The following is a 22,375-nucleotide window of genomic DNA, read 5'->3' on the forward strand; positions in this document are numbered from 1 at the left end:
GGCAGCTTGCCTCAAAGTTTGTGGGTCCCTTGGTGAATCTATAACTGTAATAACTTAGTTAAGCAAGGTCGTGGTTGTAACTAGTTGTGCACTTTAAACCAGCACAAAGTACCTAACGACACTTCAAAAGCTGAAAAAAAACTTGTGTGTCGAGATGGCAGGAGTCAGTCCTGTTTGACTTTTTTTTTTCCCCGACAAGTAATTCTAGCTTTTAAAAGTGAATGAGCAAGTAAATCTTTGAACCCTTAAGCATCCCTTTAAAAATGTAAAATTCATTTTCATTCCCCCTCCCAGGGATTTTATTAGGTATTAGATCTTCTCTGGTACTTGCCAAGCATCAGACCAAATAATAGTTTCACTTACAGCTTGAAGAGCTGTACTATTTCCACTCTCCGAGCTAAGAATTTAAGTACAAACAGTAATGCCTCTCCCCTTGGAACAGGAAACAAATGCTACATTTGAAATGTTTCTCTTAAAGCCTGCTAAGTTGCTTAAGGCTATTAAAAACACACTGTTTGACCTTGAGGTGGAAAATGAGCGTGGTGCTCCTTGGAGCTCCCCAGCGTGTGGCTCTCCTGCCCCAGTGCTCCTGCAATTGCTGCTCCCGTGGTTCCAGTGCTGGGATCCAGGCTGCCAGGGCAGCACAGCTTTCCCTGCTGCCCTGGAGGAGGGAGATGTGGCCTCTGTGGAGCAAACAGGTCTGTAGCAAACTGCCAGGGGAGCAGTGAGGTGCTTGTCATGTGTTTGTTAAACCCAGACATCCCCCCCATTTTTATACACATACATATAGATAGATAAATAGATATACGGTAGGAAAGCAGTGAGGGGAAGTGTGGGGAACTCATCTGTCCAGCAGCAGTTGTTCTTAGGAGTAATTTTCTGGTATTTCTCACCTCCAGTGATCTAGAGGAGGCTGGTGCTGTCCAGGCAAGCTCCAAAGGGGGTGGTTATGTGGCTGCTGAAAGCCAGTAAAGGCAGTTTTCTGTGGTTCTGGCTTTCCAGGGACACTGGTGCTCTGTGTGGGGAGCCAAGGGCAGGGAGGCAGCAGGTGATGGAAGGCAGTGTGTGAGTCTGGGCAGCTGGTATTGCTGCTCGAGTACATGAGGGCAGCAGTTCTGACTCATTTTGAAACACTCGAATTTTTTAATTACACTGTGTCAACTATTTTCTGTTTGCTCTCCAGCCCAGTTGCTGGCTGGCGTGGTGAGGAGGTGCAGGGAGCAGTCAGGAAGGAGGAAGGGCTGTGGCCTTGCCCGTCCAGCCGTGTGAGGTGTGTGGCAGTGCCGCTCTGCCTGCCCGGGGGGAACCACAGAGCACAGAGCAGGAGTGGGTGCTGTGGCGGGAGGGGGAACGGGAAGGAACCTGGAGCCACCCACGAGGCAGCTGGGAACAGCCACAGCACGCGGAAAATGCTGCCCTGCTCCAGCTGATAAAGAGGAGGCAGGAAGGGTGTTTGGGTGCCTTTGACAAATGGGCACTGCGGAGGGGGTGGGATTAATGGGGCGAGTTAAGGTTGAGTGAACAAAGAGTAAATGTGGATTATCATGAGGGGTTTGAACATCAAACATTAGGGAGATAAGTTGGTGTAACTCAATGAGAGCAACAAGAAATAATTGCCTTGGCTGTCCTGACCTCCTTCTTCTTGCTGTATATTTACCTTTAAAATGCAGGATTCTTTGCCTGGATCCTATTCACTTTCTTCCCTTTCCCTTGTATGTTATCACATCAACTCCCTGCACCACCAGGGATGTATGTGCCATCTTTGACCTGCCTGTACATCAACATCTCACTGAAACATCTGCTAATGAGATGGGGGGGTCTGTATGTACCACACGGGGAAGGGGCTGCACACTGAGTGATCCAACTCTCTGGTTACCTCTGACCAAAATACCACCAGTTATCTAAAGATATGAAAGCTTTGGAAAGTTTTCAAATTACTAAATAGTTTCAAGCAACTTACACATACTTGTCTATAACATTTCAAACTCGTTGTGTTCATGGTACTTTTTGACAGAATTGGGCCTGTGGTCAATCTCAGCTTCTGTGTTTTTATCTGCAGCTGGCAGAATGGCTTAGAAAACTGCAACCATTGACAGAAACTGAGCAGCAGATTTAATAACACGTGTGCTAGATCAAACTAAAAGATTTAAATATCATATTTACCAGCATGTAACTTGTACTCTGTAAAAGAGTTACTAGAACTTGAATATTTTTGCTGGCTTGAACATTATTGGTGGTGATGGGAGCTGAAAATGAAGCAGCACTGGGAGAGGGGGACAGGCATAGCGCTGGGAAAGAGCTCCGAGATAAAGTGTGGTACAGTGTGTGTCGCTGCTCTGAGATCACCTGATGTGGAAGGGAAACAACTTTTGGTTTTCCAGAACCAAAGTAAGTGTTCAGCACATGAGTGGGAGTTCAGCCTTTATCACTCTTACTCAGGAGCAGCCAGAGTTATGATACTGGAATCTGTGGCAGCAGATGTTAATTGCAGAGAACTTGGACAACAAATCACCACAGAAATAGTACTTTCTGTCACATCTTTGTTCCAGGTTTTTAATGCATATTGCAGTTCTGAGTCTGCTACTTGGGGTTTAGAACACAGCGTCCACAAATGTGCAATTTTGAGCAAAGAGAGAACTGGATGAAAGGGACTGTAAATCAGGATGTGCATATGGTCTAAACATTAGCCTGTGCTGTTGCCTGCTCTGACGGGCGCAGTCCCCCTCTGAGCTGAGCTGAGTGACTGATGCCTCATCGCTGGCTCGGTGTTACTGTTTAAGGCTTCAGATGTAATCTGTGCTTGCCCATTCCCGCTGGTTCGCGTTGCCTCTCCCGCTGTCTGATGGGCGTGAGTGGAGCCTGTAGCGGTTTCTCCTGGATGTGGCTGGCTCCCTGCAGCTGGGCACACGCGGGTTCCTCACGGGGTGGAGATGAGGTGCAGGTGTTGCAGTGACACCGTGTCCGATGCGTTACTGGCTGCTCCAGGGGGCCGAGTAACTTGCCCGTGGTCATGAGGTGTGTCAGCTTTATGCTCAGTGTGATTCACCTCATTATTTAAGAAGGTGTCCCGGGGTTTTGTAGCAATTTGACCACACAGTCTGTCTCTCCAATGCTCATAAATGATCTAAGTAGCAGAACAGAGTACACACTTCAGCCTTACCATGCCTCGTGATATTTGGGCTCCAAGAAAACAGCTTGGAAGCTGTTAATATTCAGTCTGACAACTTTTGAGTCATAAGTGGAATGCTGGTCACTTTTTAAATAAATGCAAGGTTTTGAAGACTTCTTCAAGCTCACATTCTTGTTTCAGTTTGTGTGTATTGTGGATTTGACATTATAGTGAGGATTCTGCAGTGTCCTGCAAGATGCTCTTCTGTGTGATGCTTCAAAATTTCCTGAAAATGAGCAGGAAGACCCAGACTTTGATTGTTCCTCTTGCTACCTCTTTGCTCTAGTGTCTTGTTTCATGGTACTTGATGGTTAGCATTTCACAACTTACTTTAGAAAAGGCAGATTTCAGTTCCATTCATCCAACATGGGTAGAGGCCAAGTGACTCACAGTAACAGAGCTGGGAATAGCAAAGAGCCAGACTTTATAATATCAGTTGTCTGCATGATGAAACAATTACCATTTCAGTAATTTGTTTTCCACTGGGACTGTTGCATTTCGGTGGTTCCAGTGTGAGGCTGGTGCTCAAACACTTGAAGAAAAAAAATAATCGTGTTGTTCTGATAGCAAGGTGGGGCTGAACCAGTGCCCTTCTCTTGTTCTTTGGATTTCTCATCAGCTGGTAATTCTCCTGGCTCCTCAGCTCACTCTCCTGGTTCATGCTCCCTTGGAATGCCAGATCTTGCCAGAAAGACATTTCTAAGTAATCTGGCAATTTCGGGAAAAAATCTTGGTAAAGAGCAGATCAGGAAAGTTGTCTGTTAATTCTGTCTGCTTGTGGTTGGAAATGCAATGATTTAAAGGCTGCCTCCTAATGAAGGAAGTTGGGTGAAATGCCTGTGAGGTCTCCTCGTGTTTGGTGAGAAGTTTTTTGGAAATGAAGTTGCCCTTGTAGGAAAGAATGGTCTTTTCGGTAGTGGTGCCCGTGAGCCCATGAGTGCAATTTCTGTGTCCAATAACTAAGATTCATCCAGAGGAGGTAACACCTTTTGGTAGCACTGTGCAGAACCTGTGAGGAGTTACAAAAAAACACGTATTTCTTTGAGTATTGCGGTTTGAAAGCCTTCATGGTGAAGTTCTGTTTTTCATGGTTCCACTTACTGTCATCAAGTCATCTTAAATGCAAAATACAGACTTTGGATCCACTCACTGTAGTAAAGAAAATCCAGGAATTGTTGAATAAAACTAAGCTAAAGAAGTTCATTGAATATCTTGCCAGGGTTACCTTCATAAGCCCTCAATAATTACTTATACATCTCACCTCAACATTGAGTGAGTTTGATAACAGACACCTGATTTCCCTTGTTTGTTTTACAAGATCCAAATAGTTTTTTTGCTGTTTAACACCTGTAGTGGATGTCATTGTTTGTCTGAATGGAGCTCTCCAAGCTCCAGCAGCATTAAGGCTGTGTTGAATTAATGGAATGAGGTTGAATTGATAATCCAGGCTCCATGCTCTTTTGGTGTTTTCTTCCATCTCCCCTTTTACTGGGAAAGTTGTTTGTATAGTTTGTCTCCTGTTGCTAACCATTAGTTCTGCCAGCTGAGCCACTTTTTCCTAAACAGGAATAACAATGTAAGAAGCAGTTTTAGGGTAAAAGATGCACTTTAAGGATTGTTTGGTTTGCAGTTTTTTTGGGAAGGGGAGGAAAGAGGGGATTAATGTTTGGTTTTTTAATTTTTTTTTTATCTTGACAGTACTTGCTTACAGGGTTCTGCTGAAAACTACCTTTTAATTTTCTTTTTCTTTTTATGTCGCTGGTAACTTGGTATCTTCTTATATACTGTTATTTAATTTCTGCAGTCAAATACACGCAAAGTCTTTTGTGTCTTGTGGGAAAGAAGTGTCTGTGTTCTGGTCTGTCTGTTCTCTTGAAGCAGAGCTCAAATTTCTTCTCCTCTGCCAACTGGAAGTAAATACTGTAGAAAGATAGTAAAGCCCATGTTAGAGGCACTTTTGGTTATCACACACGTGACTGGCTTTTGACCCAGTCTGTTCTTCTTTTTTAAATACCCAAGGTAGTTTTTGTTCGTTTGTAGAGCCAACCTGTGTTTGCCTCACACTGAGACCTGGGATGTGAATCCGTTGCTCTTTTAGGAGCACTTTGGACACGTAAAGGCTGCACTGTGATTGTTAGCTATCTGGTGGATGCTGAAATCAACTGGCACCTCTTGGTGACAAGAACATCCCAACAGCTGTTGAATTTCATCATTTGAATGCTACATGACTTTACTTTAGTGTACTGATACCATTTATTTTTCTGTGGTATATCTCCTGTAAATCTCTATTGCAGTAGTTAGATTTGACACTGCTAGCTCAGAAATTAAAGAAGCAAGTGAATACTGTGAGTAGCTATGTGGATAAGAAAATTATTTGAGGTCAGGGCTTGTTGGGCTTGCAGCTCCTTTTCAGCCCTTCTGTAGAATTTGGATGTGTCACCTGATGGTCAGACCATAGAGTGGATATCTTACTGCCCTATACCTTATGGCAAAACATTCATTGGTGTTGAATTAAAGACTTTGGAACTTTAAAATACCTGGGAGTTGGTTTTGTTTGTTTACCATGGCAAAGATGTGCAAAAACATCTGACCATAAAATATTCACAAACTGTAGAGTTACTTAGTATCTTGTAAGTCCTCTTTGTTAAAGGGCTCTCCTAAACCCACACAAGTCTAGTTCAGTGCCTTGAGCTTTTGGGGAGATGTGGAGATGCTGGAAAATTGCTGTGGATTGTGGCACTTGAGGACATGGTTTAGTGGTGAACTTGGTGGTGGTGCTGGGTTGAAGGTTGAACTTGATGATTTTAGAGGTATTTTCTTACCTTTATGATTCTGTGAATATGGCACTGCTGAGATGTATTTACTACTTGGAAGTTGCATTGCAGTTGTCCTGATCTACCAGTTGGAGCTGTTGGCAATGACACAATGTTGATTACTTTCAGTGTAGCTCAGGTAAATGTTCCTAACTTCTGCTCTGAAAATTAGGATTCATTTGTTACATGGAGTTCAAGCAATTAGAAATGTGGCTTTTACATGAGTGTTACTTTTATCGTGGTAGAACAATAGACCAGCATTTCTTTAGGACATCTGTTTGTATGTAGTGGGGAAGCACAGAGCCCATTTCATTCAAGAAACAGAAATGGATGGGTAAAGTGGGAAAACCTGTTAAACTCAGTATCTTGGAAAAAGGTGGTCCATCCCTGTGATGATCCTCTGTAGAGTGATCTCCTGCAAACTAATGTGTAGCAAAGAGAAAAGGGAACTTTTGTTGTGTTGATTTCTGCCACTTCTTTTATTGAAAGAAAAAATGTGAAAGTGAGTAATTTGACGTTTTAGGAGCAGGTAGTAATAAAGATAGGCCCTCTCTAATTTTTAGAGCAGAGAGCTTTGTAGACTTCAAATTGTTGTGCCCTTGAGAAAAAATGGTTTCATTATGAGGAAGAAAGGAGATTCTTAGAAGGCTAAGTGCAGCCAACCCTGCGTGCTTTTATCTGTGTGCAAGAACTGTGATTTTTTTTATTGTGGTGTTCCAAGTGCAGCTGGTGAATGTTTATGGAAGCCTGTGTGCAGAGTTGTGAAATAAACCTTAGCTGGTACTTGCCTGTTCTTTGAAAGAGGCAGAATATGTGCATTAAGCATTACAATGCAAAAACCTGTATTTAAATGTACAGTCTTACTTCTTATGTAGGATAAAAAAATGTTGCTTTTCAAGATCGCAAAGGATGCTCTGCAAAGCTTTGCATTAACACATACTTTTGTAATTTGTATTCAGGCCTTGGTAATTTGTATATGCAGCCTGTTGAGCACTCAGTAGGAGCAGCCTGTTTTTAACCTTCATTTATTTATGCAAAACCAGTTGAAACACAGAATTAATTTAATCCTTTCTTCTTTTGCTTTGTACTGCAATTCTCTTAACCTGTCTGTTCCAAAGGGTCCTGTTCTTTGGGGTTGCTACCAGGCCTGATTTGTGAATCATCTGATAAAGATCCAGCTCCACTCCCAGAAATGTGCCTTAGGTAGAATCGCATGCCAGTGAGTCAGCTTTAGGGCAGCATTTTCAAAGGAACGCTATATAAATTACACAGTATCCCTGTGGGGGCGGCTCGGTGTTATGAAAAATCTGCCGTGGAGCATCGTGCACACACATCCACACAGAGCTGAGTCAACTGTCTTGACTTAAATTGACTGAGTGCTGGTCTCACTTGTGTTGTTTTAAGTGCACCGGTTTGTGTAAGACTTAAAAGAAGATGAAAAGGAATGTGTGGTATCTTCAGGAGGAGCTGAACAAGCTGGGAAGCCCAGAAAGTGTCAGTATTTCTACATTTGTCTGGGTGCAGATCGGTCTTTCCTGATAGATGTCTGATTTTTTGAATTTAGTCATTTTTAGTTAATGAAGCATTCTGCTCTCTGGCGTAAGGTAATGGCTTTAAACTGACAGTGAGTAGGTTTAGATGAGGTATAAGGAAGAAATTCTTGGCTGTGAGGGCGGTGAGGCCCTGGCACAGGATGCTCTGTCCCAGGAAGTGTCCAAGGGAAGGGTGGATGGAGCTGGAACAGCCTGAGCCAGTGGATGGTGTCCTTGCCCTTGGCAGGGGATTGGAACTGGATCATCTTTAAGGTCCCTTCCAACCCAAACCATTCTGTGATTCTCTGATAGCTCTATGTGGTTTTTGTACTAAAATGTCACTGGTGAGTTCGCTGGATTAACTGTGTTCATTTTCAATGGAAAGGAAGGTGATTTGAGAAGAAAGAAAGCATGAACGAGACACCTACCCTGGCAAAGGGTTTTGGTGAAGCTTCAGAAGTGGACAGGTTCATTAGCACTTCACATCTTCAGAGTTACATGTCCTTCTGTCAGAAGAGGGCCTAACTTTGTTTTTTGCCAACAATTTATTCTACATTTTGAAGCATACATGCATTACAGTCAACTCTTGAGTACCCAGGCTGTTTGCAGCTTCTCTCCTTTCCCAGCCCACCCTCCTCAGACACACAGTCTATCAAGGGTTCCAGTCAGAGTTCTTAATGAGCTTGTCTGTGTGTTTACATTTTTAAAAATAGTCAGCTGTTTTACATAATTTTATTAGCCTCTGTTTTATGCATTTGTTGTTACCTCTCTCACACCTCTGATTTATTCCATCTCTGTTGGATAAATGTGAGATAATGTAATCCACTGGAGATGGAAATAATTGTTTGTGTAAAAATGAGCCATTATAGCATTTAGTTCCTTATAAATATCAAACCATTCATATTTACATGAAAATAACTGACTTCTGTGGCACCGAAGCTGTGAGGTTGGAAGGATCTCTAGTTAACTCTGTACTCTGAACAAATGACTTGTGTGCAGCACTGCCATTTAACTTTTCATTTATGTAGTCACAAAAGCCTAAAGAATGTACATGATGTTATTTGCTTCAATAATATCAGTACAATTTCTCATTTAAAAAAAATATGGCTTCCAGTTGAATGGTAAGTGGTGAGAGGAGGTGGGTTGTTCGAATTGTTTTCTTTCAGCACTAACTGAAAGAGCATTAAAAGGCAGTGTTCTGGTAGATAATTCTTTTTCATTACAACAATTGCTAGAATTGGCATAAGAAGGTTGTATGACCATAAGCAGGGAAAAGAAGTGGTCTGTTGGACTGTGATTAAGAGGAAATGTGCAGTAATAAGCTGAAGTGAGTTTTCCAGCAAGCTGCTGTGAAAACACTGGTACCTGTAAAACAAGAATCTGTCCCGTCCATAGGTTCAGGAAAAGAAGACCTGGCTTGCTGCACGCAAGCTAGGCATTCTTTATCATTAGTCAGCTCAATAACACCTAAAATGACAATGTACAATTAAGGTTAGGGTGTCATGGGGTTTATTAAGTATTTCAGGCTGTTGAGAGGTACTCCTTGTTCAGCTGAAGTAAGTAAGTTGTAAGTAGAATGAGTAACATTCTAGCTGTTAATATATGACACATGATTTAGTATGTTGATTGCTTGGCCTGAGTAGCTGGATTTGATGAAGCCTTCAGCCTTAAGCTGTGTAATTTAGTTAATCTTCCTAATAGCTGATACAGCGCTGCGTTTTATCGGTGTTGTGGGCAGCACATGGGCAACAAATGGATGTTTTAAAACTGCTGTGGACTGCTTACCTAGGTGAGGGCTTTTGTAGGTCCCTGTGCTGTGCCGTGGAGCAGAGGCACCAGCGGCTCAAACCAGAGATCAGCAGGCAGCACCACCAGCAGCAGCTGCGGTTCCACATGGGTTGGGTGGCCTGCCTGGACATGGAGAAGGACCCAGAAAGGTGATGTAAAAATCAGCAGTGAGCTGAGAGGTGCAGGCAAGGTGGGTGAGGAGCAGGTGCCTAAATTCTGTAATTCCCTGGGGATTTCTTTGTTCAGGGTCTCTCTGCAGAGACACACGGCTTATCTACTGCTCTAACCCTCTGTTAAATTATTTATTTTTATAATCTGATGCCTGAAACTCTGCTGTGGGAAACCTGCTGTCTTTAATATAAGTCTTTGTGCTGTAGTACATATTACATGAAAAATTTTATTTAGGAAGCTGCTATCACCTCTGAGGCTTTTTGCTCTTAATATTTTTTTTTTTTTAATTTACAAAAGTCTCTTCCCAGAGCAAATGGTGCTGAGAAGGAATGCTCAGGACCTTCTGCTGTCTCTGGGGAGAACCTCTGACTCTGAGTTCAAGGTGTGATGATACAAAACAGCAAGCAGCTTTAAATCAGATTTGGTTTTTTTTTTTAACAGGGATGATTTGTGCTTGCTCTCCCTTCCCTCCTTCCTGCGAGCTCTGGCAGAAAATGTCACTTGCTTTCTCATTTTGACTTGTGCTGGCTTATTGAAAGGAATCTACGCACAGAAGAGTGGGCCAGTTGTGTGCACGGGAGGGAATATGATGGTGCAGTCACAGTTAGGTGGGGAAAGAAGGGGGACAAAACCCAGAGAGGCTGGGCTGTCTCTGCAAACCTGACCTTCAAAATCCTTCTGGATTTCTTCCCTGAAGAGCAGATTCCCTAGCGTACAAATTGTGTGCCTTTACAAATGAGTCCATGATTTGAAAATATTTCTCAGGATAATTCAATGGCTTCCTCGCACTAGTGTGTTATATGTGTGACTTGGAAAATAACATTTTCTATTGGAAAAATCAAGCACAGAAGTTTTTACGAAATTGCCTTTTAAAATTTTCATTGCAATATCTGCTCACCAGTAAAAGGAGAATGCCATTTCTGATCAACATCTAATTAAGTATCCATCTGTGTCTGTAAGCATCACAACTTATTTTCAGTGCTGTGTTCCCATTTCAGTAGAAAAATGGTCTTTTGCTTGCGCCACCTTGAGATTTCCTCTTCTAGTAGTGTTACTAGAAAGGTGAATGGCAAAAAAGGAGTGGGAGTTTTTCAATAAAGTCTCTTCTTGCTGTTCTGTACATTTTTCAGAGGGAACTAAATACAGACATTTTTTTCTTTCTTTGAGACAAGGATTTCCTTGGCATAGATATTTTTTGCCAAATGGACTGTATTCTTCCATGAAGCAAAGTCTGTTTGAGTCATGGTAGGGTTATTTTTTTCCCACTGAGAGAAAGGCAAAGCTCTGGTATATATATATATTAATAAAGAAATTGATGATGTCTAAAGAGCCAGTTCAATGGACCTGTAGAGTACAAACCTTACCAAACATGTGGTTTTTCTAAATATACAGAAATACATCAGTGTCATGAAATTACTATTCCCTCCTCTACCGCCAACGCACTGAAAGTCATTGTGTGAGGGATCGAACCGGTGTGGTTGGAGTAGTTAAAGATCCCACTTAATATTAAAAAAAATCCACTAAAATAATTTTAATTGAGCTGTTAGCAAGGTGGAAATGTGCAGATGAAACATATTTTTTTCTGATAGACCAGAGAGGTGGAAAGGCAAGTGCAGGTGTTGTTACCACCCCTTTGGGAGCTGTGAGGTAAACGATATTTCCAAATAGGACATTTGTGGAAAAAAGTCTACAGCTGACTTTGACTGCCCTTTAGCTTCATGTCAAGCTCTGTTCTTCGTGCTCCCCAGGCTGAAAGGTTGAACAGTGCAGAAATTGTTCTGCAGTTATTAGTATGAATATTTAAGTATGTTTTTGTTTGGCCAAGCTAATACTCTTGGTTTGTGTCTGAGCAACCAATATTTTCCCTGTGTGTACATTTCAAAACTCTCAGAGAAGATATTTTTCATTTTAAAGTTCATGGCCAGAGGAAAGCTAGGAGCTGCACTAGCAGGTACAACACAAATTCCACTTATTCCATCATCAAATCTGTGTTTTACTTACCTGTGTAATAGGAGAATTATTTGATAATACAGATTTGTGAGTGAATTACCTACAAATATTTGTTTTACTGACATGCATTTATGTCTCTGAATGTGTGTATTCATCATTTAGGTTTGTTGGTGCTCTGCAGTAGCCTTGGAAATAAATTGTTCCTACATGATGTTTGCTGCTTACATGAAATTACTGTCTCCAGAAAGTCTTCTTTGAAGTTGCTTTCAAGAGAGGGTTACTCAGCGAAAGTATGCACAAATATTTTTCCTGATATACATGTTCCTCTTTTCCACAATATGCATTTTAGTCTGGTTTTTGGAAGGGATAAGCTGATTTTATTGTTTGGGATTTCAGGTTTGTGGGTTTCTTTCCTCATATTTAGCAGGTTTGGTCCTGCCATCTCCATCTTTCTTGTGATGTCTGATATTAACCAACCCTTCTTTCCTTAGCTGGTGTTTCACTCCCATGAGTGTTTTCATCATTTCCTTGCCCCGTACAGCAGTTCATTCATTAGCCTGAAGGAAGCATGAACTCTCTTTTAGTATTCTCTAAAAATGAAGTTTCAGAGTGGGTTAGGGCCACACAGGACAGTGCTGAGCTTGGCACAGCACCTTTAGAAGCAGGGAAGTACCCTTATATTGTGTATTACATACATGTATACACTTAATGCTTGCAGGCAGCTTGGGATGGATCAGGAAAACAAAGAAGGATTCTCAGGGTACCGAAAAATCTCTCTGAACCATCCCTGCTTCCTCAGGGTGCTCAAGGGCTGATTGGCCGCCTCTGCAGAAATGTGGTTTTTCAGATAAGATCTCACTGCTGCGTTTTCTTGCCTACACTTTGTTTTCTGAAGTGCCATAAATTTATAATTTACTGCACTTCTGAAGCTGTAAAGGATTTTTTCCATGCCATTCATCTGTAAGTGAATGTGGTAATTGAAGAATCTTTATTCTGTGTTGTATTCCAAGAGAAAATTCAGGTGAAAGGCAAAGTGTGAATAATGAAGACAGAATGGTAACTATTGATCTCTCCAAGAAAATTTCTTTGGAGTTGCTTCAGGTAGTTTTGGGTGGATAATGTGTAAGTTATCAATCAGATAAATAGCTTGGTCTTTTTATTTGCACTGAAGCAATGCAATTTATTAAATTATAACTTGAAGTAAAATGTTGGATACTGGTGTGGGTAGATAATGTTTTTTGCTTGCAGCCCCTACTATTTAATGCTTCTTTCCTGGCAGATTTGAGAGAAACTAAATCAGCCTTGAAGTTCTCATATAAACAGGGCTTGTATGGGAGACAATCAAGGACTTCCTGAATGGTGTATTAGATATTCCTAAAACAACTTTGTGTGACTCACCAGCGTGGTGGTGCTCTGGTGAGAGCAATCTGTGTGACACCTCTGGAGCCAGAGCCTGTAGCTGTGCCTCTGACAATTTAGTAGCACTTCTTTATTTAGTAAGTCTTTGATATATAAGGTTCCCATGCAGAATGGTTCCACTGGGAGCCCCATTCAGTATGACTCCTGTACCATTTTTCATGGGTGTGCAAATTAAAGAATAATTTGGTTGAGTTCACTTGGTAAATTGAGAAAGCCAACATGATGCTGAGCAATAAGATGCTCTTCTGTAGAGCCAGGCTGGGAGAGCTGGGGAGTGTTCACTTGCACCAGAGAAGCTTCAGGGACACCTCAGAGCCCCTGCCAGGGCCTGCAGGGGCTCCAGGAGAGCTGCACAGCCCCTGGGGACAAGGCAGGCAGGGACAGCACCCAGGCAATGGCTCCCACTGCCAGAGGGCAGGGACAGATTTTGGCACATTGGGAATTAGGAATTGCTGGCTGGGAGGGTGGGCAGGCCCTGGCCCAGGGTGCCCAGAGCAGCTGTGGCTGCCCCTGGATCCCTGGCAGTGTCCCAGGCCAGGCTGGATGGGGCTGGGAGCAGCCTGGGATGGTGGGAGGTGTCCCTGCACATGGCAGGGGGTGGAATGGGATGATCTCTAAGATCCCTTCCAACCGGAACCACTCTGGGGCTCTGTAAACCCATTCTGTCTGCAGCCAAAAGCAGTGAGTTGTTTATGGTAACACTGTGGAGAGAAGGCTGAGCTGCTTGTGTAATTCTTTCCTACTGTTCTGTTCCTGTGCAGGCTGCTGCATTGCTGGAGACCACGTCTAGCTCACCCAGCCTCCTAGACAACGTGCTCAATGCTTTGAGACTGGAAGGACCTTGCTCTGCAATGAAGATGGAGGCAGTAGGAAAAGCAGAAGAACTTGTTGATTCAGGAATTCCACCAAAGACTTCTGAAAAGCAAGAGACTGCTCCTGATGAAGAGAGGCCTATAGAACTTGAGACACAACCTCAGAAGGACAGTGCGCCCACTGCAGCAGACTCTGCAGTGCTCTCTTCCATGCCTTGCTTGCTGATGGAACTGAGGCGGGACTCCTCGGAGTCTCAGCTGGCATCTACAGAGAGCGACAAGCCAGCGGGCGGCCGAGTTTATGAGAGTGACTCTTCTAACCACTGCATGCTTTCCCCTTCCTCCAGCGGGCACTTGGCCGACTCAGACACGTTGTCTTCCGCAGAGGAGAACGAGCCCTGCCAAGCTGAAGCCGCCGCGGAGGGAGACCCTTCTGCAGTGTCCGGAGCCGCGGTCGGGAGGAAATCCAGGAGATCCAGGTCCGAAAGTGAGACTTCAACAATGGCTGCCAAGAAAAACCGACAGTCTAGCGATAAGCAGAACGGCCGAGTTCCCAAGGTGAAGGGTCACCGGAGCCAAAAGCACAAAGAGAGGATCCGGCTGCTGAGGCAGAAGCGGGAGGCGGCTGCTCGCAAGAAGTACAACCTGCTGCAGGACAGCAGTACCAGCGACAGTGACCTGACCTGTGACTCCAGCACCAGCTCGTCAGACGACGACGAAGAGGTTTCAGGGAGCAGCAAGACAATCACTGCAGAGATACCAGGTAGAGGATGTTTTTTAAACTGAACTGTAACGCGCCTGACATCCTTTCTCAGCTGTCATGCTAAGTTAGATGAGTGGATGAGTGACACTTGAGAAAACCCAGGAGAACTGCAGCTCTGTGTAAATTTGAAGACTGCAGTGTAATAACAAGACGTGGGCAAATTTAAAAAAATCTCTTCTGTGAGGTTCCTGTGCACTTTTGCACACCAACAAAAAGTAGATATGGTAAATGGGAGGAAGGACTACCTTTGAATTCTGGATTTTTCAGATCTTTGTAAGCCTATATGAACTCATGTCAGTGCTGTCAAATCCCCTTAGATGGTGATAATCTAATTCTTAAGATAAAGCTTTGCTTTAATATAAAAAGCCCACAGCTTGGCAGCTGTGTTAGAAATGGCACAGCACACCTCCTGCCTGTGTAACAGTAAGGCCCTGGCCATTATTGCACTTATTCTGTGCTTTCAGCTCAACATGTCAGTGCATGACAAACCTGCTTAGCCTTATTCCAAGTTCTTTCAGATTGCAGCTGGTCACCTATTTTAGGATATGGATATGATTACACAGGTGCCCAAGCTGTATTCACACTTAAATTTTCAATATTTTAGACAAAGTTGTTACCATTTTCCTATGTTGTTAGGATCAATAATTTCTACACTTTAAACTTTCTAACACAGCTGTGTTAAGATGGAAGGCAGCAAATTATAGGGGCCTTCTTGTCATTTTATTAGTGTCATTTTATTAGCAGAAGAAAGTCGAATTCTTCAAGGTTTTTGTCTGCCAAGTCTTTGTTACTTTATTAGTCCAAGTGCTGTGGACAGGATTTTGTGTGAATTATTCTTGCAGCATATTATACCATAGAACCATCATCATATGGCAATCAAAAATAAAATCCATAAAAATAAAAATACGTAAAAATAAACTTTTTTTGCTTGCCAATTTTTACTGGGTTACATGCCTTTTTGCCTGTTGTGCTAGAAGTTTTTTCTTTTTGAGAAAAATAACATTTTACGTAGGACAAGAACATTTAAAGGAAAACTGCAATATTAAGTTGCTGAACTAATGTTTTCTAGATTAATTATTTAAAATACTGCAGCAGATTTTACAAATAACTGATTTAACTGAGTTGATTGTGGTGGATGATGTTGTCACCATGAAAACTGGCATTTTTCCCACACCTGCTAGGAAGCAGGTTGCACAAAGGAAGTATATGTTTATTATTAGAATGTCTGGAAAAGGCATAATATCCTCCTATAATTATTGTGTAGTAAACTTTTAATAGAAATCTAGAATTATTTTTACCAATTTAGTAGTTAGTCTTGTATCTTTCAGAGTTTTTGCTTTTTTATTTATAATATTTACACTTTGGGCAATTCAATCCTAATTTAAAGCCTATTGAAGAATAACTGTTTCACTGATTTTTGGGACAGGTTGTTCCCCACCTCTCAAAAAACCCCAAAACACACAGAATAAGTCCCTCAGGTCATATTCTTTTTTTAAGTCATAAAAGTACCTTGTGACCCAGAATGGCACCACATGGTATTTTCAGGTTTCTGAGGGCCATTGTGGGGACCTGATGGGGCCCTTCCAGGATATTGTTTGTGTATCCCTGGGTGCCTCGGTATGTGACTCTCAGTCCTGACCATGAATGAGATGCTTTTGGTGGAAGGATCCCATCACATCAAGAGCTTGTCTATTAGTGATGATTACACCAAGGCCCAGGTTTACCAGCAGTACAAGAGTGCCCAAACCATCCCGAGGGAGGGACAGTGACATCTCTTCTGATTTCACAGCACATGTCATCTGCTCGGTGCTGAGTTCTGTTTAAAACATTAAAAGGTTGGAGCTGCCCCTTTGGTGCAACGGGGTGCGATGTGTGCCTGCCACATTGCGGTTTTCCTTTAAATAGAGATGGCTTTGCTTTGTGGGAAACGCCTTCCAAGTGCAAGGGAAAAATACCCTCTGTAGAGATAAGGATGTGGTTTGTCCGAAAAACGCATCCTGTGCTGCTCTTGGGTGGAGGAGATGCTGTGGTTGTGAGAGCTGCGGTGGAGCTGCGAGTCTGGTCGGACTCCCAGCGCTCCATCTCTGCGGTGGCTTCCAGGCCATCTGCCATCCCTCTGCCTGGAGCTGGCAAAGGACTCCGTTCCTTTTTATGGCTAGAAAGCCTTTTTAGGGCACTTAGCAAAACATTGAGAATAGCCTCAAAATTGAGGGACCAAATTGAGTGTAGATAGAAAACAGCGCAGGGTGTCAAAAAGCGTTACTGGAATTTCATTCTGCCCGTGCTCTCTGCACACAGTGGAAAGCTGAAAGGTTTGACTTCAGTTTCAGGACATAAGCATGGAAAGCTTTTACCTTTACTTTTACAAGAATTACCTGTACACATTGATGCAGAAGAGTTTTTTGCAGGCAGCATATGTTCCCCTTAGTCTGTGTTTGGACATTCAGCTGCAGTCTTGGTTACTTACTCAATCACTTATTTTCATATAGTTTTCATTTTTAGCCTTCTGTTGCCTAAAAACCAGCTTTGCAAACGGAGATGCTTAAAAAAAAACTAGTGACAGGTAATTTGACCCTCATTACAAAAATTACACGGACTCTTAAGCTGTCAATACAGGTAGTGTTAACAGCAGGCAGTTTGCTTGTGTGTGGTCTGAAAAATTGCCACATTTGAGAATACAGCAACCTTTCATGTTGTGTCACTAGAACTATTTAATTTAAATAGTGCAATAGTTTAAATAAACCTTTTTTTAAAACCATCCACATCACTGGCTCTGAAATACATTTGGCTAAATTTGTAAGGTAAAGAAAATGTTCAGTGAAATACGTGATGATGATGATGATGACGCCATTAAGTTACAAACAGAGCAGTTGTTCAATAGACAGTCAGGTCTCTGTGCTGAACTTAAAGGTACTGTGGATTAAATTAGTGCCAGGCTTGTTTTTCTCCTCAAGGAAGACTGAAGAGTTGAGATTTTACTGGTGATGTTTCAAAACAAGTACTGTGAGCTGCACAGGAGCGCAGTATAGTGCAAGTTACGGAATTGTGAATGCATCCTGTGGTGTTAATTTACACCTGAAAATACAGGTTCAGTCTAAACTTCAGGGGTGCTCCTGAGAGCCTTTTCACTGGCATGAGCAGTCATAATCTTTGGCTCTTTGTTTCAGGGAATGCCGTGATTTTTGGATTATTGCAGATGAGGAACAACTTTTTACCTTTTAATGACTGAGCCTCTCTAAAATTGGCATCTAAAATTTTACTATTCTTCAACACCACATAAACATGGCATGGGAGTCCTGAAATAGATTCTGCTAGGCTTCCTGCTGTAGTAGGAAGTTTTTCCTTTAAACAATTCCCAAGTGATGCTGCAAATTAACTCTGGATGAAATTGGCATGAGAACAAGTCTGGGAATCAATATTTATTGCTGTGTAAACACTTAACTTTTGTAAGAAGCAAGAGATTTTTAAATATTCAAGTAATACATAAAAATGTTTTGTATTTTACCACCATTGTGGTTTCTACAACTCAGAAAAATCTGAATTGAAATGGAGATTACTTATGTTTTAGGCTATCACAAAAATCTGTCAAAAAGTTTGAGGCTTAATGTTGAAAAAGCCACATCTCACTTTGTTAAAAAAAAAGGACAAGTCTTTTAAAATATGCTGTAAACCCAAAGAGATGGGGATAGGTTCCTTCCTCCTAAGAACTGTGCATAGATCTTGGATAAAGCATCTGCAAAGGATGAATTCAGAATGGCAATTATAGTTAAGAGATAGGAAAAATAATCAGTCTGTTAAGAATTATTTGCTGTAAGATACAAATTTAGAAGTGTCTGCAGCAGAATAACACAGAGGAACCAACCATTGCTACTTAGCATGAAGATGAAGCATATCTTACATTGTTATGTTGCCAGATTTACTAAATTAAATTTCTTTGGATTTGGTTATTACTTAGATTGTACTTAAGAGATCCCATAAAATGACAACATTGGGACATTTCTTAGGTGCTGTTTTGCAGGAGGTGTCTTCTTGAAAATGAGAGAGGAATCTTTGATTCTGACCCCTTTGTGACCTCAAATTTCTTCTCCTTTAAACTAAGCATAATTAGAAAACTATAGTTTAAAGTTTATAGACAGAAGAGGGACCAATTTAATAAATGCTAGCATTTTTAATATGTAAAAACCGCATTTTTAGGCTTGGGGATTTTTTTTTTAAATAAAGAAAAGATTTGATACAGCTTGTTGTAGTAACTGCGCAGGAAGCATTTAAAACATTGTTTTGCTGCTGCTGTAAATTTGAGATACTCTATCATACTCTATGATGCCTTTTAAAATTTGTATTGCAGGGCTACATATATTTCAAAACATACTTTATTCAGTTTACGAAACAGTTTTGTCAACTTTGACCATTCTAGTTCATTCTTAACTTCAAAAACTTGTAAAGATTGTCTCACTTATCAACATCAATAGTTTTTATTTGAATTGCAATATAAAAATTAACATTACTTATTTGAATGTCTATGGAAATCAGAAAGATTGTAAGTTAGTTCCTTGAGTTTAAGTTAAGGTCTGGGCTAGAGACAAAGAAACAGAATCATATTGGATGTTCAGTACTAGAAGTAAATGAACAGAAGAAATACTTCTTTTATTGAACATAGAAAAGGAGCCATGTTTTAGGAAAAAAAAAACCATTTTACTTAATTTGTTTTGGTTAAAATGCAGTTGGAGGGATGTAAATTAATATAAAGTAAATATTTTTAGCAGAGGACCTGAATGCTGAATTTCCAGCATGTCTGATAGGTAAACAGATGGGAAAGAAAGACTTAAAAACTGCTCTTCAGAAATGAGAGAATAACCCAGGGCTTAGTTTAGCTGTTCCTGTAGGATCTGTGTATACCTCATTTAAACAGTTCCTAAAAAGAATGTAGGGTTTAAGTGGTACTGTAATTTTGTGTACTCAGTGAAATCCCAATAAAGATTTAGTGCCTTAGGTTTTTATTAGTAAATATTTGCTTAGGTCGTGCAATGATTTCTCTCATTCTTAGGGTATTTTGTATTATTCTTAGGCTAGAGGGTGCTGCAGGTTTCACATTTAGATATTAAATTACCATCTTCTATACCTTTGGGGAGTTTAATATGATGCTTGTCTTGTTTTGGTATTACCTTAGGTGACATTTGTGTATTTGGATGGCATGCACATACTGTTTATTATTCCTCAAGCGGGTACAGAGCCTCATTTTCTTTGGGGTTTATTGCTTCCTAGATGATTCCTGAGTGAACTCTAGACTTTAAAATATAATTTCCACTACCTTTTGTTATTGATCTGTAGAGTAAGGCCATGAGGATTGGCCTTTTCTTCTGGCTGCTGCAGTTCTTCCTGATAATCCCAAAGCCACACTGTGCTTTTGATGGATAGCTGGAAGCAGAACAGTTTCCTTCCAGCCATTCCCTGTTTTCTGCCTTGCCTGGCACTGGCTGTAGGAATGGTGGCCCAGGGCAGGGTCCTGGCTGCTGTGAGGCTGCTCAGGGCTCTGTGGTGTGCAGGCTGTGCTGTGATGGAGCTGTGTCCATCACGCCTGGCAGAGGATGCTCTCCCCTCCTGTGTCAGCATAGCGCTCACATAACCCCCCCATGTTCTTGTGTTTTGTGCCCTGTGTTCTCCTCATTCTCTGTGCTTCCCAAAATCAGGCCAAGGGCTTTGGGCCAATTCCACCTGTGTTTAACAGCGTATTTATAAAAGGGTCCAAGCGTGAAAGCAAAGTACACATAATTATTCAGGTTTGTCAGTTAAAAAATAGCATTTTGGATTGCAGCTTAATAGAACTAAACATGTTACTGTATAATGTTTTTGACACCTTCAGTTGAATTCAAAACAAATTGCAAGGGAACTGGAGTAATTTGGTAAAAAAAGAGACCTTTGTGACAGAATTGTCTGAGACTTTGAGAATGATGCCAAAATTTCTATTATAACCTGAGTGGGTGTAAAATTTTATTATAAGAGTAATACTGTCGGTTAATATATGCTAATTCCTCTCCTGTTGTTGTATCCAAGGGGCAGAATTAGAAAAGTTGTTTTCCTCAGTTAACATGCCTTAATAAACAATATTATGTTCTTACTTAATGATGTCTTATCAAATGGCCTCAATGTCTTTAAAGCTGGCTTCAGTCGTGCTGGGGGATCTGGAGGAGCGACCAGGGAAATTCCAGGATTGCTTGACAGGGGCACCGTGTGGGATAGGAACTGCATAGGCAATGTCTTGGAAGAGGCCATGAACTGCTTTGCCGAGATGCAGAGGCAGACAGAGGAGAAATTCCGCATGTGGATAGAAAAGCTAACCCACCTTGACACGGACGAAGAAAGCAAGCAGCAACTGGAGCCCAGGGAACCTAAAATCCAACTAGTTGGCCAAAGAATCCCCCCTACCACCCAGTCAGGGGCTTTCGTGCAGATGCCTGATAGCCAAGCGCTTCCTCAGCAGCCCTTTAATTCGTACGTGGGCTATCAAAATGCCGACGCCGCGCTGGACTTTCCAGTGACTTTTAATAACAATTTTACACCAGTCTTTCCAGAGAATGGGAATATGGCAGAGCCTGATCTGAATAAATCATAAACTTCAAAAAAAAAATTTAAAAAGAAAAATAAATCTGATTTTGCAATCTTGATGTTATTTTGGATTCTGCTAAAAATGAGGTTTGCTTTTCTCTTTGTATGTGTTTGTTTTGTTTTCTCTTTTGGGTTTTATTGCCATGATATTGTTTGTTTTTCTTAATTTATAGTGAATATATGTAGTTTAAAAAAAACCCACAGTATACCCACCTGCATGTGCCAGTACACACATATAAACAAACACCTTTAAAGGTGTATGGGGGGAGCCATCCTAAGCTTTCATCACCAAACTCGGGACAATATAACTTAGAATCCATGTCTAGATACCCCAAAAGCAGTAGGGCTGTGTTTGCTACAATAGGAGCATTCAGGGTATTCATCCAGATGCCCTTTTTGCATGTTAAAACATTTGTATAAGGAAGTAGTTTTATATTTAAAGGGATAAAGCACCCTAGAGATTCAGACCCATGACATTTCCTCAACTCTCTGTTTACTCTCAAGTTTTGCAGCTTGCCACACATTCGCTTCTTCATTTTTAGGCAGAACTAATAAATAAGATTACCCTAAAAATTTGGCTGTCCATAACAAGCGTGCCCAGCAGATTTAATTCCTTTTTGTCTCCCATTCAGCAGCTCAGTCTCTGTCCAGGGTTTTTATCAGGGGCACTGCTGTGTTGCACAGGGTGTATTTGTGGAGGTGGCTGCCTTACCCTGTGTGCACACACAGGCACACGCGCACACGGCTCTGTGTGCAGATCATCTGCACCAATTCCAGGTGCCTGCTCTGCTCTGCCCTGGGTCTCAGTGGGAAGAGATGAGGCTCACTGAGGATGCCTCCAGGCAGTGTCTCCTCTCCCATGAGTTGTCCCTAACCTGGCTTATCATTGGTCCCTAAGAGATAACTTGGGGTGAGATGAGTCACCCCGGCCTGTGCGCACAGAGCAGCTGCTGCTTCCTCCTGTGAGTGCAGCCCAGCCACATCCTTCACACTGGAATAAAAACAATCCTGTCTGCCCTCAGATAAGCAGCCATCAGGGGATGTGGCACAGGAATTTAAGGGAAGGCTTGATAAGCAAACACCGTGGTGGTCTGATAGCTGCTGGCCTGGGTCAGACTGGACCATGCATGAGCACCACTGAAATCATTCTTTACTTGTGATGGGGAATGCCACAGCGTCAGGTTCATTTAAGTGAGGCAAGAATTCGATGTTTTGTGAGTTCTTTTTTTTGTACTAATAGTTATCCTGAATAGGCAGGCTTGAAACTAAAATTTAAAGTAGGATTAATTTAAACTATATATTAGAAATATTTAATTCTTACTGTTATTGCTACACACAGGGATTTTTGGGTCACC

At 41.7% G+C, this 22,375-nt stretch overlaps 1 protein-coding gene across 2 annotated transcripts in view; it reads left to right on the forward strand.

The window, feature by feature from the left end:
• ARK2N (arkadia (RNF111) N-terminal like PKA signaling regulator 2N) overlaps window positions 1-22,375 on the forward strand; it is a 43,617-nt gene that overhangs the window by 920 nt on the left and 20,322 nt on the right. The window contains exons 1-2 of one of the 2 annotated variants that reach the window (XM_054283559.1): window positions 13,613-14,417; window positions 20,573-21,042. In XM_054283559.1, coding sequence (XP_054139534.1) covers window positions 13,694-14,417; window positions 20,573-21,027 — 1,179 coding nt within the window. In that variant the 5' untranslated portion in view covers window positions 13,613-13,693 and the 3' untranslated portion in view covers window positions 21,028-21,042. Of the gene's footprint in view, window positions 1-13,603; window positions 14,418-20,572; window positions 21,043-22,375 lie in introns of those variants that run through there. The other variant, XM_054283560.1, reaches the window with a different exon arrangement.

The sequence above is a fragment of the Melozone crissalis genome, unplaced genomic scaffold, assembly GCF_028551555.1.
Source record: "Melozone crissalis strain CALT ecotype California unplaced genomic scaffold, PUWL_Pcris_2 ptg000036l_1, whole genome shotgun sequence".
NCBI lineage: Eukaryota > Metazoa > Chordata > Aves > Passeriformes > Passerellidae > Melozone > Melozone crissalis.